This window comes from Silene latifolia, chromosome 2, assembly GCF_048544455.1.
Source record: "Silene latifolia isolate original U9 population chromosome 2, ASM4854445v1, whole genome shotgun sequence".
In the NCBI taxonomy this organism is placed as follows: Eukaryota; Viridiplantae; Streptophyta; class Magnoliopsida; order Caryophyllales; family Caryophyllaceae; genus Silene; species Silene latifolia.
In genome coordinates this window covers 4,115,062-4,132,013 of record NC_133527.1, presented here as the reverse complement: position 1 = coordinate 4,132,013, position 16,952 = coordinate 4,115,062, and the positions used below count along the sequence as shown (strand labels likewise).

Below are 16,952 nucleotides of genomic sequence, written 5' to 3'. Positions count from 1 at the left end.
TTGAATGTTGATCATTTGATTTCAACTCCATATTTCATACAAACTAATACTAAAACACACGCTTATTTCTAAAATAAATAAAAGAAAATCATTTTATTAAACTCAAAAAAAAAAACATTCATTTGTGGTGTAGCGTTCCTCTGTTGCCCTGAACCCTTTAAATAGAGAGATAAAATAATCAAAGTTTTCTAATTCTACGTACTCAACTATTACATAAAATTCATACCTTCATTTTCATTACAATTTCTTCTATTTTTGCTCTAAAAACATAATGTTACTTGTGGTGTTGTTTGTGGTGGCGGCATTTTTAGCCGCTACTCCGGTCGAGACGACATCACTTAGGGTCAACCGTAGTCAGCCAAGAATGAAAATACCAAATACATTGTTTGGGGTTTTCTTTGAGGTAAGTAATAAAAAAAAATCATATTGTATACCTTGTTCATAATTTTTAGGTTTAATATACTACCTTCTACAATTTACAATTTTGCAGGAAATCAATCATGCTGGTTCGGGGGGATTATGGGCTGAGTTGGTAAGCAATCGAGGTATATCGTCTTATTTTTTAAATGATCGAAAAAAATAATGTAATACTGACATGTAAGAATGAAAGGATGATTTTCATACCTTGCTAAAATAAGTTAGTGTAGTGGAAGAGGAAAGCAATGTTTAACAAAATGTTAATATCTTGATTTTGATTAATTTTTGTTTTCTTTTTAAAAATAGATTTTTTGACCATAACTACACCGAGTGAAAATGGTGTTTACTTTGGAGTAATAATATGTGATTCACCCTCTCAAAGTTACTTTGGAGTAACTTGCACCAAAAAAAAGTTACTTTGGAGTAATAATCCCTTAACTTTGTTATAAAGTGAAATTAAGTCACCTCTATTTTTCCGGTTAAAATCTCACCGAATTTATCGATATTGGTGAGAAATTGAAAAATCCAGAGAGAATTTGACCGGAATAATAAGAGGGGTTAGATTTCACTCTATAGACCAAAGAATCCATCTGAAATTCTGAATAACATGTTTATCATAGTTCTATAGTTCTAGTGCAAGTGAGCTTGTTGGTGCATTCTTTTAGTTTGCACATATTCAGAAATGGATTCTGTTGTTTTGTATATGACGAGAGCCGGTCTTTGATTTGACTAATGAAATCTGTTATGATTATTGAACTAAAATTGAGTTTAATTTGCAGGGTTTGAGGCCGGTGGGATCCATTCTTCCTCGTCTGACATTCGCCCGTGGGGTGTCATTGGAAACGAGTCTGAGATACTCGTTTCCACTGACCTTTCTTCACCCTTTGAACAAAATCGGGTTGCTCTAAGGGTGGAGGTTCTGAGAGACTCCCAAGTTGGAGTCGGCGTCTACAACCCTGGCTTTTGGGGAATGGTATGGTTAACCTCGATCTTTATCCTTATCAGTTTTCTTAGAATATACTGTACGTATTTTGTGGTATAATATATTTTGTTGTTTCATTTTGCAGAATATCGAGAAAGGAAGACAATACAAGGTCATCTTCTACCTTCGTTCGTTGGAGAGGGTAGATGTTTCAGTGTCGTTTACGACTTCAAATGGCACACTTCTAGCTTCAACCCATGTGTAAGTTAAATTGTTCCAGTGTTTATATTAGTTTTTATATTTGGTGATTATGTGTTAATTTGTATGTGAATGCTTTTGTATTGATTTGCAGGTCTCCATCTCGTTTTTTAAATTGGACGAGGATGGAGGTTGTACTTACACCCAAAAGCTCAAATTCGAATTCCAGATTGCAATTCACCACCAATCAAAAAGGATTGTTGTGGTTCGACCAAATATCTGCAATGCCAGCAGATACTTATAAGGTAATATAATATATCTAAGATAATTTATTATTTGAATTAAATATATAGTGTTTTACTAATAGTCAGACTCGATTTTGTTGCAGGGTCATGGATTCCGAATTGACGTGTTTCAGATGATAGCTGATCTACGGCCAGCTTTCATGCGGTTTCCAGGTAAATGACATAATGGAGACTAGTTTGAAGATAGAGGCATTGGATGAATGTTTTACTTTTGTTTCGTTCCATGAAAAACTTTGAGCAATTCTTTCATTTCATTTCATTTCAGGTGGTACTTTTGTTGAAGGGGTAAAGCTGAGTAATTCTTTCCAGTGGAAGAAAACGGTTGGGCCGTGGGAGGAAAGACCAGGACATTTTGGAGATGTCTGGAATTATTGGACAGACGACGGTCTAGGCTTCTTTGAGCAACTTTTGGTAGGTCAATCAGTCAATGTCAATCCCCCCTTTATTTTTCCTTTGATATTATTCTAAACAATGATGCACAATTTCATGATAATGCTGCTATTTTTCTCTTGAAGCTGGCTCAAGACCTTCACAGTGAACCAGTTTGGGTTGTTAACTGTGGTAAGTTATTTTTTTTATTCGCTCTTTCGACAACATTGGTATTCTCATGCTCAAATTAAAGTAGTTTACTAGTCTTGGTCATATGCAGGCATCAGCCGTCAAGAGCATGCTAATAATTCAGATATTCAACAATATGTCCGGGTACTTTAGTTTTGAAAATTTATTTGAAACAGATCGGAACTTTTTCCTACCTTTCTTTATTCATGGCTCAACTGCTAATTGGCCGGGTTTCAGGACATGTTGGATGGCATCGAGTTTGCCAGGGTGATGCGTCTTCGCCTGGGGTTCGTGACGAGCTAGAATGGGTCACCCACAGCCTTTCCAATTGCGATACGTGGCAATTGGAAATGAAGATTGTGACTTTCCGTTTTACAATGGTATATATACATTCAAGATGCACAGTTTAGTTATATAATCATAGCTTACTTTATGAATCTCACACTGTAATTTGTTAAACAGGAAATTACTTGAAGCTTTATAAAGCCCTGAAACAGTCTTATCCAGATATACAAGCTATATCTAACTGCGATGGCAGCAGAGTTGCATTGCATCATCCAGCGGACATATTTGACTATCATGTAAGTTTTTCATTATCCAAATTGGTTTTTGTATCTCTCTATTCAGAGTGCTTAATTAAATTAAAACAGTTTTCGCATTCGATATAATTAAACTGACATTTTGTCTTATGGCTTGTGCCCATCAGATATATACGAATGCGTCCGACATGTTCGCTCATCAACATCATTTCGATTCCACGCCACGTGGTGGGGCAAAGGTATGTTTAATTATATATTCTTTGTTGATATTTTGTTGATACTTTCCAACTCTTTTTGCCCTTTTCCACAGGTTTTTGTTAGCGAGTATGCCGTGACTACTGATGCAGGGCTGGGAAATCTCAGCCACACAGCGAAGCGGCTTTCCTTATGGGAATAGAGAAAAATAGGTACCAAAATAAACGACCTTGACATTCGTTGACTTTCGTGGATTTATGCGTACTAGTACTAGTACTAGGGCTGGCTCCTCACAAATTGGAGTTTTTATTTTTCTTTGTTTGCAGTGATGTTGTTGCAATGGCTTGCTACGCTCCGCTCTTAGTTAATACTAATGATAGGAAGTATGCATCTATCTATCTTTCCTTGCTTGTTATTTTCATTAATGATCAGCTAAGATGCCCTTCCCTTGGATGAATCCTAAACTTGAATTTGATCTTTTAATGTTATAAGATTTCTTGTATCTTTAATTCGTAAAACTTGTCAATTATATTTTAGGTGGAATCCAGATGCAATAGTCATCAGTTCATCTACTGTTTATGGCACTCCTAGTTACTGGATGCAACATTTCTTTATCCGGTCAAGTGGAGCATCGCTCATCTCTTCCACTTTACAGAGCAACGATACACTTGTTGTTGCATCTGTAATCAGTTGGAAGGGGGCCGATAACCAGAACTACATAACTGTCAAGGTTTGTAGCTAGTATTCTGTTTTTACATGACATGGATCCTTAATAATAAAACGGAAGCTATAGTACATTAATTGTTAAACTAAGTAAAAAGAAGAGCATTGACAACTTGAAACCTCTATAGTATATTATGGTTCCTATTGATTATTCTGAATTGCTATGGTGCAGGTAGTGAATTTCGGCAACTCCACAGCCAATTTCACCATAACGTTTGACGATCACCAAGGATCCAAGCCACTTAGTGGCTTGACAAAGACCATCCTTACGTCGTCAAACGCGTTCGATGAAAATACCTTTCAAGATCCCACTAAGGTATGTAATCTATTCACTTAGGCCTTGTTTGGATAGAGGGATTTAGAAGGAAAGGGAAGGGAGGGATTTGGAAGGAGGCAATATCCATTGTTTGGATAGCAAAATAGGGGTGGAGGGATTTGGAGGGAAGGGATAATGGATCCCTCCATTTCCTTTCTCCAAGCCAAAATGTTTCCCCTCCAACATAGGCAAGATTTGGAGGGAAAACTCCACCTCTCCATTCTCCCTCCCTTTCCCTTCTCTCCCTTTCCCTCCCCTCCATTCCCCTCCCTTCCCTTTCCCTCCACTTTTGCTATCCAAACAAGGGATTTTAAATCTCCTACTCTCCCTCTCTTTCTTTTCCCTCCAAATTCTTCAATCCAAACACACCCTTAGTTTACTTACATCATGTACTCAACTATATCAGCCTTACCAGAACCAGCCATAAATTTTCCGATGCAGGTATATCCCGTCACAACCCCCTTTAAGGGAAGTGGATATTCCTTCAATGTTTCGCTTCCGCCCTATTCGTTACAGGCTTTTGATTTTTCAGGTTAGGATTTCTTTTCCCAATATACACACTCTCCTATAATCATGTATCAGTATACTTGTACTTAGAAATTCGACGTAACCAATTACCAACAATGGAGGATTCAAATTTAATCCCTCCTTGTCGCCACCGTTGTCGGCTATGGGTTGATCCACTTCGTCAATACTAGCATTAACTTATACGGAGTACATTACAGGCGTTGGCAAAGGACACATTGATAGAATGTGTCTCACTCTTGCGGTGTTGATCCTAGCCCTTGTCATAAAACTATAGTTTTACCAATCGTTGGTTGGCGCAGTGGTAGCATGGGGCTGCGCTTGGTAGGGAGCTTTGCGGATCGATCTCCCACAACTGCGATTGGGAAGGGTTTAAATATCGTAATCCTTGGACACGCCCCGAAATCCGGATTAGTCGGCCCAATGTGGTTCGGATTACGGGATGGTTTAGACCAAAATAAAATAAAATAAAACTATAGTTTTGGATCTTCGCCGATAAAAATGGTGAGTTTATTTCAAATTAATTAATCTATAGTTCATGGTTTTCGTTGTTGTTAGTAATAATTGATGGAGAAACTGATTAATAATTAACTACTATGAATTTTCGTTTGGTTTTGTAACGTTGCAGGTTAGATTTGAAGAATTATGCTTTAGATTGCTTCCGGAAAAAAAAGAAACAAAGATGATATAGGCGATATTACATTACTCTCGCATTTGTTACTCCTTTTACTTCTACTCAATACATTACGAGTTAAGGGGAGTTATGGTAATAGAATATCGGTTTTTTAAAGTTATAATAGGTGTGTGATTACAATGTAAATTATGTCCTGAACAATTGTTTTATGTGAAGGTCGTTTCGATCAATTATCTACCCGTAATACCAAATGTCAAGATTAATACCAAATGTCGATATTATTGTGTCACCATTGCTCGAATTAAATATAAGAAGATTCAAGCCCATAACCCACAAAGATCAAAATTGATAACATTCCAAGAAAGGAAAATTATTCAGAAATAAACATTGCACAAAGTAAAATATATTTAGATATTTATTGATAAATAATAATATTAATGAGTGGGCTCATTAACAGGAGGAATGGGCCCAGTTTGACAACAACAAGCATGATCATCAAGGCAAGTACCGTTTTCCCATCCTCCAGGGGAATTTGCAGCACAATATTGCACGCACGTTATCTTGTTACATTCTGGAAGTTGAACCGGAGTGTCTGGTCTAATGCAACCATACTCATATGCTACACTTCCTGCTCGTGTTTTAATAAAAAAAAAACAAATTAGAGTTGAAAAACATAGCTATATATAACAACGAGAAATTTTAAAATACATTTGATATAGGAAATATCTTTTAGATAAAAAAGCTACATACCGTGGAGCAAAACAAAGGACATAATAATGAAGAAGATGAGAGAAACCTTGTTCATGATTGTAATTTTCTATGAATTTTTTATTTTTCACAATGTGAGAATAGGTTTTTAGAAAAATAATTTAACCTACTTTTCATATGGTTGTGGACTAAGTATACTTTTATAATAATAACGATGGAGTTATAAATGGTAAAATATGATATGAATCTTACCTCATAATATTGCTTATGATTTCCTTCCTTTGTAAAGTATACTAAACATGCATAGTAATCTCCAAAACGATTTGGATATACAAGGTAGACCTCATGATTAGGCCAAACTACAATTTATTTTGTCAGTCCACGGTCTAGTAAATTAGGTTATTTCGATATTTGAATTGGTCCTGAACCGAATTGAACAAACCGGTTATTAAGTTGGTAAATGAGCCATTTAAGGAAAGAATCATCTATTTACTAAATGAATAGGCGAATTCTATCATTTTCCGCCAAAAAATCATATTCTCAAAAAAGGAAACTAACTATACTTAGAGAAAAAGGATTACGCATCTGAGGTAGTACCTCAGACCTTGTAGTTTTTGAGCATATACACATTTTTTCTGAGCATATTACCATTTATAAATATAGTTTTTGAGCAATATTATATTTTTTTAGTGTAATGTTTTAGGTAATGTGCTCAAAAACTTTATACTAAAGCAGAACTCAAAAACTTTAAAATAAAACTCAGAAAATAAACAATAAGAGGTACTACCTCAGATGTATAGTCTATGTTTGCTATACTTATGTCCATTCACTAAATAAGGAAACTAACAATTACAATTTAATTCATTTATTATATTTTCATTAAAATTAATCTTTTCATTAAAATTAATCTTTTCATCAAATTATATTATTTTCATTAAACTCTAAACTATATTATTTTAATTAAAATAAAAAATTTGATATAAAACTATAAAAATTGCTAAATCTTTTATTAATCTTTAAAACGACCGTTGTTATTACTTTCGTGACAAAGAAAATTGAAAAACAAAAATATAAATTGAGACTCATTAGTTTATGCTATAAAAATATTTTCATCAGAATATATTTCAACTCATGACTCAATTCTCTTAGCTAATTTTCAATTCTAACTTTTATTTATCCAAGCAAAATATAATGATGACAAATGTAAACAATTATAAGGTATCAATATTATATAAATAATTTTATATATAAAAATATTAAACTTTAAATACCGTGCATTATATGCACGAGGTCTAAACTAGTTATACCATCATATCATATCATATATTATATTAAAGTAGAAACCATTTGCCACATATCATATGCGGATGGCTTTCGCCACATGTCATGATCATAAAATTTTTGAATTTTTATTGGGTGTATAAACTTGCCTTATAAACTACAACGTTTTTAATACACTACTGATTGATTGATTATATTTTCCCCATTACAAAGTACTCACCTAATTCAAAACATCCTCTCAAAAGTCCACTTTTTAAATTTGCTTCATGTCAATGATATATTTGGGATTCGAAACCATAAAAAATGGCAACATTATCAATCACAAATATTTCTTTCTTTTTTTAGAGAATCAACACTATCAAGTATCAACCATACATTATCTTTTTAGAATGTTTTGTATATTGAGTTTTTTTTATGAGGATGACAATTAAGAGTAGATGATCTGAGTAAATTTTTTTATGAGGATGACAATTAAGAGTAGATGATCTGAGTAAAATGTACTAATGACGATTGACGATCCATTATTCACCATAAACGGTGGTGATACATGGCTAAAGTCCGTCCAACTTTTTGTTTTTCTATGGAAATGTCAAATATTTTTGGCACACTACATTATGTTAAAAATATACTCCTCAATTTCCACTACTACGAGATCTGAGCTATAACAACGGTTAAAAACCACTACCGCCTCCTCGCCACTTTCACGATTGTCATACTCACCAGCTTCATTTGGCCCATTACTTCCTCCATCAATCAATAGAAACGGAAAATCAAAGATTGCCAATAATACGCCAATCACCATCTATTAGGTTTGGAAATCTTCAAAGTCGCATATTTTTTAAAATTCAAATTTAATACTTCTTAATTTAGTTATAACTTAAATATTCATTTTTTTTACATTGAAAACTTTGAATTTCAGTTACAAAGTTTTAAGCTTAAACCATGATGTTTTCAAGTTAAATTCCATGTTTTAAAATTAAAGTGCTCAATTTTACCTTTGACTTAAATATTCATGTTTTTATTATGAGAACTTTTGGTTTTAAGTTGAAAATTAATATGTTTATAACATTTAAAAGTCTTACCTTGAAAACTTATATAATTATGAAGAAAACTTAATTTTTTAATTTGTTTATTTTCATTAAAGGTTATAGAGTATTGTTTTATTTTTGTTCAAGTCCAATTTTAGTTTGAAAGCTTAATGTTTTAAGTTAAAAATTCAGGGGCTTGAGAGAAATATTTGTATCGAGGAGCACACGATCGCACACGGTATTCGGCCGAGAGAACGTTGTCCGTTTATAGGAGTTACCATTACAACAATGGCTTGGGGGTAGTGGTCGACCTAATTTTAGGTCCGCAAATTGTAGTGTAGTACGAAATAGGAGGGAAAGTAAAGTAGTAAACTAATAGAAGTTGAGAGGTGAAAATTATTTGGACTTAATTTTAATTGGGCTCGTCTTATTGTAAGATAGGTCCTAGAGAACAATTTATGGGGTTTATGCATTTATTCAATGTGAATAGTACCTTGAAAAACCATTAACGTAGCTTTTATAGGATTTGTTATTGACAAATTAAGAAAATAATTAATTTTCTGATCGTGTTTATTAGGACACAAATGGAAATGTGCGATAATGATACGAAGTATCATATTATTACCTACAACGATACGGTTACTTTCACATATTCTTATTGAAGACGGACACGTTTCGGCACAAACTAAAGATGGGTCAAATGTCGTCATTTTAACGATAAATGTGACCATTTTTATGACTAACTGTAATAGCTTCGAAAATCGTTCTAGTAACTTTTAATTTAAAAATGGTTATATTTTCGTCTTACATTGGTCACATTTTACTCCATTTTCACCTTATAATGAAATATAACCCATCTTCAACAACATTTGTTGAAGCATTTAATTTATTAGTGAAAGTGGGAATCAATGGGCCCTGGTGTGTATCATGGTCATTGTAGAGGCTCATGCAAAGAAAGGTTTACACGTAGAATTGGCCATGGCTCCCATACGGTGCATATTGCTAACTCAGTAACTCGCCCTATAATTATATGATAATTCTATTGTAAAATCGTTTTATACAAGTATTATAGTAAAATTAAATACTTCGTAATATCTACCGAAATAATTTTCATCAAACCACTTTTTTTCATGATTGGGGCATCAAAAAGTTTTACAATGGTATAGTGAAACTATTTTACATTATATTTATGAGAGACGGTATCTCATAAGACCTACTATACGCTTAATTGTATATACTCTTTCTGTCCCATGAATAATTTACATAAGACAAACAAAAACTATTAACTACGACGAAAAGAGAGAGTGATATTCTTGACTAGTTGCCTAATTAGAACTCTTTCTATTAATCCCCCTTAAACTAAAAGAATAAGAGATTCTCAAGTTTTCCCGCCTAAATGAGTTGCTCTATATTGGGCTTGGGCTTCATTATATTCTATCTTTAACTAGGCCATACTGATTTATTTCATATAATAAATAATTCTATGACACTTTAAAAGGGGATAATATTTTTTTTTTCAACTTGCATTGCTCTTTATATTTAGAGAATAAAAATTTCAATAGTTTTTCCTCCAAAGGAAGTTGGCTAAATAAGGAAACAAAACTCTATTTTTATTAAATTATTATCTTTTAGTTAAGATATAATCTTTAATTATTATAATTTTTTTAATTAAATTATAATCTTTTAATTTAAAAATAAAACAAAACTGGTATAAATCTAAAATTCGTATATGAAAAACCAAAAAATTTGATATTATTAGTTTCGCATAATTTTGTTTTACCAAGTACGGGTATTTAATTCGTATAAAAAAATTATGAATTTATATTATTAATTTCTTGACAAATTTTTTTTTTTAAAATTATTTGAGAAAATTTATAAATTGTAATCATTAGTTTTGTGATGAAAAATTTCATTAAAATGTACATTTCATGAATTTACTTAATTCTTTTATATAATTTTCCATTCAATTTTTATTCTTATATTAAAATTTGAAAAATTAATAATACGTTAATTTTAAATCTTAAATAATACATTATAAAGTAAAAGATCTATGAATAACGCGCATGTATGCGCGGGATCCATACTAGTTTCTATTAAGGCAAAATATGAAGACTATTAATTAAAACCCGTACAAAAATATACGAGTCTGCCCTACAAAAATTGGCTTTGATTAAACAAAGCACAGAATAAAATTTGTAACATAGAATTGCAGTATATTAGTCCATATAATTTGGTACAGTTGGAAAGCTACGATATTTTTCCGTCCCCTTCATCGTCTTCAAGCCTTCATGTCTCTATATATAAACAAGTCCATTATGAAAATGATGTTAAACCTAAAATTAAAGTGGACCAAGCTAGCTAGTATATGGCAAAATTAATTACCATATCTTTTTTGGTACGCAAAATTAATTACCATATCTGATCTACATTTTTACTTGTGGTAGTGATGGCATCTATAGTAGAGTAAAGGATATGGACAAAAAAAAAACGGAATTACTTTTTTCACATACGAATTTTACTATTTCACATACACTTTTTCATAAATTTTTCATATCATACTCTTCTACCTAAATCTAATCAAATTAACTCTTGCATATACCTTTTCCCCTAAAATCGAATCTAATTACTCTATAAACTTGAACAATGGATTGTAATACTTTAGTTAATAAAAGTAAAATTAATGTTCACTTGCTTGTCAATTACGGAATAATATTTACTTCTCTATAATTCTTGTGCTTTGTCATTGTTCACAGGATACTAATTTGGAGTTTATTAATTCGGACCACGATCTTTCAGTATATCCTTTGGGGCTATTATCAATCATTTATCATGTGATGCTTTCACGTTGTAGGCAATAAGTGTAATAGGCAGTTTGACTTGTGTTTTTTCGTAATTTGTTGCTAAATCAAACCCCTAATTTCACCTTCGATCGTTATATCTCCTCGATTAATTTCCATTTATACAAGGTTACATGTATTGCTAACACCGACGAAGCAAGGGGTCGGGGTCGACCAGAGCGAGGTTGGCCGACAACCGGGTCGACGGAACAAGGGGTGTTGAACAGAGGTGATATTGGTGGTGGTGGTGGTGATGGTGAAGGGGGATGAGAGAAGGGAGAAAAAAAATCAATTGGTGAGGAAATAAAAAAAAAATGACAAGGGTAAAATTGTAAAATGCGTATGTGAAAAAGTAAAATTCGTATGTGAAAAAATATATCCAATAAAAAAAATAGTAGAGTACGTAAAAGGATTTTACTTTACCTAATATTAAAAATACGTCGTTGCCCACCGACTCGCCGTTCTTTATCCGCATATATAGTCTTCCTCGGTGAATCTCCAATCTCATGGAAACAAAAAGAAGCAAACCAGCCGAGGCGAGAATATCGCGCCATTACTTACTCGGTATGTGAGCTAAAGTGGTTAAAAGGTCTCTTAGCATTCCTCACTGTCTCACACGACAAACCCATTGACCTCTAATTGCGACAGTCAATCAGCCCTACATATTGCCCGCAATCCGGTCTTTCATGAACGGACAAAACATATCGAGGTGGATTGTCACTTTATTCGCGATGAAATGCTCAAAGGTACTATTCGTCCTAGTTATGTCCATACAAAGGTCCAGCTACCTGACATTTTCACCAAAGCACTCGGACGGGTACCGTTTGATACATTGTTATTCAAGTTGGGCGTCTCAAATATCCACGCGCCAACTTGAGGGGGTATTACACATTTACACAGCACTCCAGCCACAACGGCTACGTCCTCCAACAACTCAATGCACCATATCAAGCCATATTAATCTCCTTGCCTTATTTGATGTATTATTATTATCATTTATCATACATATTCTTTACTGTAAATACCATATTAGATTGTAGGTATAAATAGCTATCCGCCTATCCCCTCAATGTAAAGAACACAACTTTGGAATATATAACACAATTACTTTGAACAATCTCTTATAACATTCTTCATTTTCATTTTTTTTAATGTTACTCGTAGTGTTCTTTCTAGTAGCGGCATTTTTAGCCGCTACTCCGGTTGAGACGACCTCATGTCTTAGGATCAACCGTAGTCAGCTAAGAATGAAAATACCAAAAACCATGTTCGGGGTTTTCTTTGAGGTAAGTAATTTTGTTTTTTATATTGTTCATAATTTTTAGGTTTAATACTACATTCTACAATAATATTAAAATTTTGTTATGATAATATTAATTTAGGGTACTAATTTTGCAGGAAATAAATCATGCCGGTTCGGGGGGATTATGGGCTGAGCTTGTAAGCAATCGAGGTATATCCATTGGTTTTCCCTTAAGTGCTAGTGAGCTTGCTTGTTGGTGCATTCTTTTAGTTTGCACATATTCCGAAATGGATTATGTTGTTTTTGTATATGATATGATGAGAGCCGGTCTTTGATTTCCAAAATATAGCAATGGTGAATGGTTTGATATTATTGAACTAAAATTTAGTTTAATTGGCAGGGTTTGAGGCCGGTGGGATCCATTCTTCCTCGTCTGACATTCTTCCTTGGGGTGTCATTGGAAACGAGTCTGAAATACTCGTTTCCACTGACCTTTCTTCACCCTTTGAGCAAAATCGGGTTGCTCTAAGGGTGGAGGTTCTGAGAGACTCCCAAGTTGGAGTCGGCGTCTACAACCCTGGCTTTTGGGGAATGGTATGGTTAACCTCGATCTTTATCCTTATCAGTTTTCTTAGAATATACTGTACGTATTTTGTGGTATAATATATTTTGTTGTTTCATTTTGCAGAATATCGAGAAAGGAAGACAATACAAGGTCATCTTCTACCTTCGTTCGTTGGAGAGGGTAGATGTTTCAGTGTCGTTTACGACTTCAAATGGCACACTTCTAGCTTCAACCCATGTGTAAGTTAAATTGTTCCAGTGTTTATATTAGTTTTTATATTTGGTGATTATGTGTTAATTTGTATGTGAATGCTTTTGTATTGATTTGCAGGTCTCCATCTCGTTTTTTAAATTGGACGAGGATGGAGGTTGTACTTACACCCAAAAGCTCAAATTCGAATTCCAGATTGCAATTCACCACCAATCAAAAAGGATTGTTGTGGTTCGACCAAATATCTGCAATGCCAGCAGATACTTATAAGGTAATATAATATATCTAAGATAATTTATTATTTGAATTAAATATATAGTGTTTTACTAATAGTCAGACTCGATTTTGTTGCAGGGTCATGGATTCCGAATTGACGTGTTTCAGATGATAGCTGATCTACGGCCAGCTTTCATGCGGTTTCCAGGTAAATGACATAATGGAGACTAGTTTGAAGATAGAGGCATTGGATGAATGTTTTACTTTTGTTTCGTTCCATGAAAAACTTTGAGCAATTCTTTCATTTCATTTCATTTCAGGTGGTACTTTTGTTGAAGGGGTAAAGCTGAGTAATTCTTTCCAGTGGAAGAAAACGGTTGGGCCGTGGGAGGAAAGACCAGGACATTTTGGAGATGTCTGGAATTATTGGACAGACGACGGTCTAGGCTTCTTTGAGCAACTTTTGGTAGGTCAATCAGTCAATGTCAATCCCCCCTTTATTTTTCCTTTGATATTATTCTAAACAATGATGCACAATTTCATGATAATGCTGCTATTTTTCTCTTGAAGCTGGCTCAAGACCTTCACAGTGAACCAGTTTGGGTTGTTAACTGTGGTAAGTTATTTTTTTTATTCGCTCTTTCGACAACATTGGTATTCTCATGCTCAAATTAAAGTAGTTTACTAGTCTTGGTCATATGCAGGCATCAGCCGTCAAGAGCATGCTAATAATTCAGATATTCAACAATATGTCCGGGTACTTTAGTTTTGAAAATTTATTTGAAACAGATCGGAACTTTTTCCTACCTTTCTTTATTCATGGCTCAACTGCTAATTGGCCGGGTTTCAGGACATGTTGGATGGCATCGAGTTTGCCAGGGGTGATGCGTCTTCTGCCTGGGGTTCTGTACGAGCTAGAATGGGTCACCCACAGCCTTTCCAATTGCGATACGTGGCAATTGGAAATGAAGATTGTGACTTTCCGTTTTACAATGGTATATATACATTCAAGATGCACAGTTTAGTTATATAATCATAGCTTACTTTATGAATCTCACACTGTAATTTGTTAAACAGGAAATTACTTGAAGCTTTATAAAGCCCTGAAACAGTCTTATCCAGATATACAAGCTATATCTAACTGCGATGGCAGCAGAGTTGCATTGCATCATCCAGCGGACATATTTGACTATCATGTAAGTTTTTCATTATCCAAATTGGTTTTTGTATCTCTCTATTCAGAGTGCTTAATTAAAACAGTTTTCGCATTCGATATAATTAAACTGACATTTTGTCTTATGGCTTGTGCCCATCAGATATATACGAATGCGTCCGACATGTTCGCTCATCAACATCATTTCGATTCCACGCCACGTGGTGGGGCAAAGGTATGTTTAATTATATATTCTTTGTTGATATTTTGTTGATACTTTCCAACTCTTTTTGCCCTTTTCCACAGGTTTTTGTTAGCGAGTATGCCGTGACTACTGATGCAGGGCTGGGAAATCTACGCAGCGCACTAGCAGAAGCGGCTTTCCTTATGGGAATAGAGAAAAATAGGTACCAAAATAAACGACCTTGACATTCGTTGACTTTCTGTGGATTTATGCAGTACTAGTACTAGTACTAGGGCTGGCTCCTCACAAATTGGAGTTTTTATTTTTCTTTGTTTGCAGTGATGTTGTTGCAATGGCTTGCTACGCTCCGCTCTTAGTTAATACTAATGATAGGAAGTATGCATCTATCTATCTTTCCTTGCTTGTTATTTTCATTAATGATCAGCTAAGATGCCCTTCCCTTGGATGAATCCTAAACTTGAATTTGATCTTTTAATGTTATAAGATTTCTTGTATCTTTAATTCGTAAAACTTGTCAATTATATTTTAGGTGGAATCCAGATGCAATAGTCATCAGTTCATCTACTGTTTATGGCACTCCTAGTTACTGGATGCAACATTTCTTTATCCGGTCAAGTGGAGCATCGCTCATCTCTTCCACTTTACAGAGCAACGATACACTTGTTGTTGCATCTGTAATCAGTTGGAAGGGGGCCGATAACCAGAACTACATAACTGTCAAGGTTTGTAGCTAGTATTCTGTTTTTACATGACATGGATCCTTAATAATAAAACGGAAGCTATAGTACATTAATTGTTAAACTAAGTAAAAAGAAGAGCATTGACAACTTGAAACCTCTATAGTATATTATGGTTCCTATTGATTATTCTGAATTGCTATGGTGCAGGTAGTGAATTTCGGCAACTCCACAGCCAATTTCACCATAACGTTTGACGATCACCAAGGATCCAAGCCACTTAGTGGCTTGACAAAGACCATCCTTACGTCGTCAAACGCGTTCGATGAAAATACCTTTCAAGATCCCACTAAGGTATGTAATCTATTCACTTAGGCCTTGTTTGGATAGAGGGATTTAGAAGGAAAGGGAAGGGAGGGATTTGGAAGGAGGCAATATCCATTGTTTGGATAGCAAAATAGGGGTGGAGGGATTTGGAGGGAAGGGATAATGGATCCCTCCATTTCCTTTCTCCAAGCCAAAATGTTTCCCCTCCAACATAGGCAAGATTTGGAGGGAAAACTCCACCTCTCCATTCTCCCTCCCTTTCCCTTCTCTCCCTTTCCCTCCCCTCCATTCCCCTCCCTTCCCTTTCCCTCCACTTTTGCTATCCAAACAAGGGATTTTAAATCTCCTACTCTCCCTCTCTTTCTTTTCCCTCCAAATTCTTCAATCCAAACACACCCTTAGTTTACTTACATCATGTACTCAACTATATCAGCCTTACCAGAACCAGCCATAAATTTTCCGATGCAGGTATATCCCGTCACAACCCCCTTTAAGGGAAGTGGATATTCCTTCAATGTTTCGCTTCCGCCCTATTCGTTACAGGCTTTTGATTTTTCAGGTTAGGATTTCTTTTCCCAATATACACACTCTCCTATAATCATGTATCAGTATACTTGTACTTAGAAATTCGACGTAACCAATTACCAACAATGGAGGATTCAAATTTAATCCCTCCTTGTCGCCACCGTTGTCGGCTATGGGTTGATCCACTTCGTCAATACTAGCATTAACTTATACGGAGTACATTACAGGCGTTGGCAAAGGACACATTGATAGAATGTGTCTCACTCTTGCGGTGTTGATCCTAGCCCTTGTCATAAAACTATAGTTTTACCAATCGTTGGTTGGCGCAGTGGTAGCATGGGGCTGCGCTTGGTAGGGAGGTCTGCGGATCGATCCCCCACAACTGCGATTGGGAAGGGTTTAAATATCGTAATCCTTGGACACGCCCCGAAATCCGGATTAGTCGGCCCAATGTGGTTCGGATTACCGGATGGTTTAGACCAAAATAAAATAAAATAAAACTATAGTTTTGGATCTTCGCCGATAAAAATGGTGAGTTTATTTCAAATTAATTAATCTATAGTTCATGGTTTTCGTTGTTGTTAGTAATAATTGATGGAGAAACTGATTAATAATTAACTACTATGAATTTTCGTTTGGTTTTGT

General features: G+C 34.7%; 1 protein-coding gene and 1 pseudogene across 1 annotated transcript; both read left to right on the top strand.

The window, feature by feature from the left end:
• Positions 1-271: 271 nt before the first annotated feature.
• LOC141627620 (alpha-L-arabinofuranosidase 1-like) lies at positions 272-4,975 on the top strand (annotated as a pseudogene).
• A 7,199-nt stretch (positions 4,976-12,174) lies between these two features.
• LOC141627936 (alpha-L-arabinofuranosidase 1-like) lies at positions 12,175-16,611 on the top strand. The gene is made up of 18 exons (XM_074441133.1): positions 12,175-12,472; positions 12,585-12,639; positions 12,830-13,023; positions 13,118-13,233; positions 13,325-13,475; positions 13,559-13,628; positions 13,741-13,886; positions 13,991-14,036; positions 14,125-14,177; positions 14,271-14,415; positions 14,498-14,616; positions 14,737-14,808; positions 14,880-14,980; positions 15,097-15,153; positions 15,308-15,500; positions 15,666-15,809; positions 16,251-16,341; positions 16,535-16,611. Exons 1-18 carry the CDS (start codon positions 12,338-12,340, stop codon positions 16,609-16,611), a joined length of 1,965 nt encoding a protein of 654 aa, XP_074297234.1. The 5' UTR covers positions 12,175-12,337.
• The last annotated feature ends 341 nt before the right edge of the window (positions 16,612-16,952 follow it).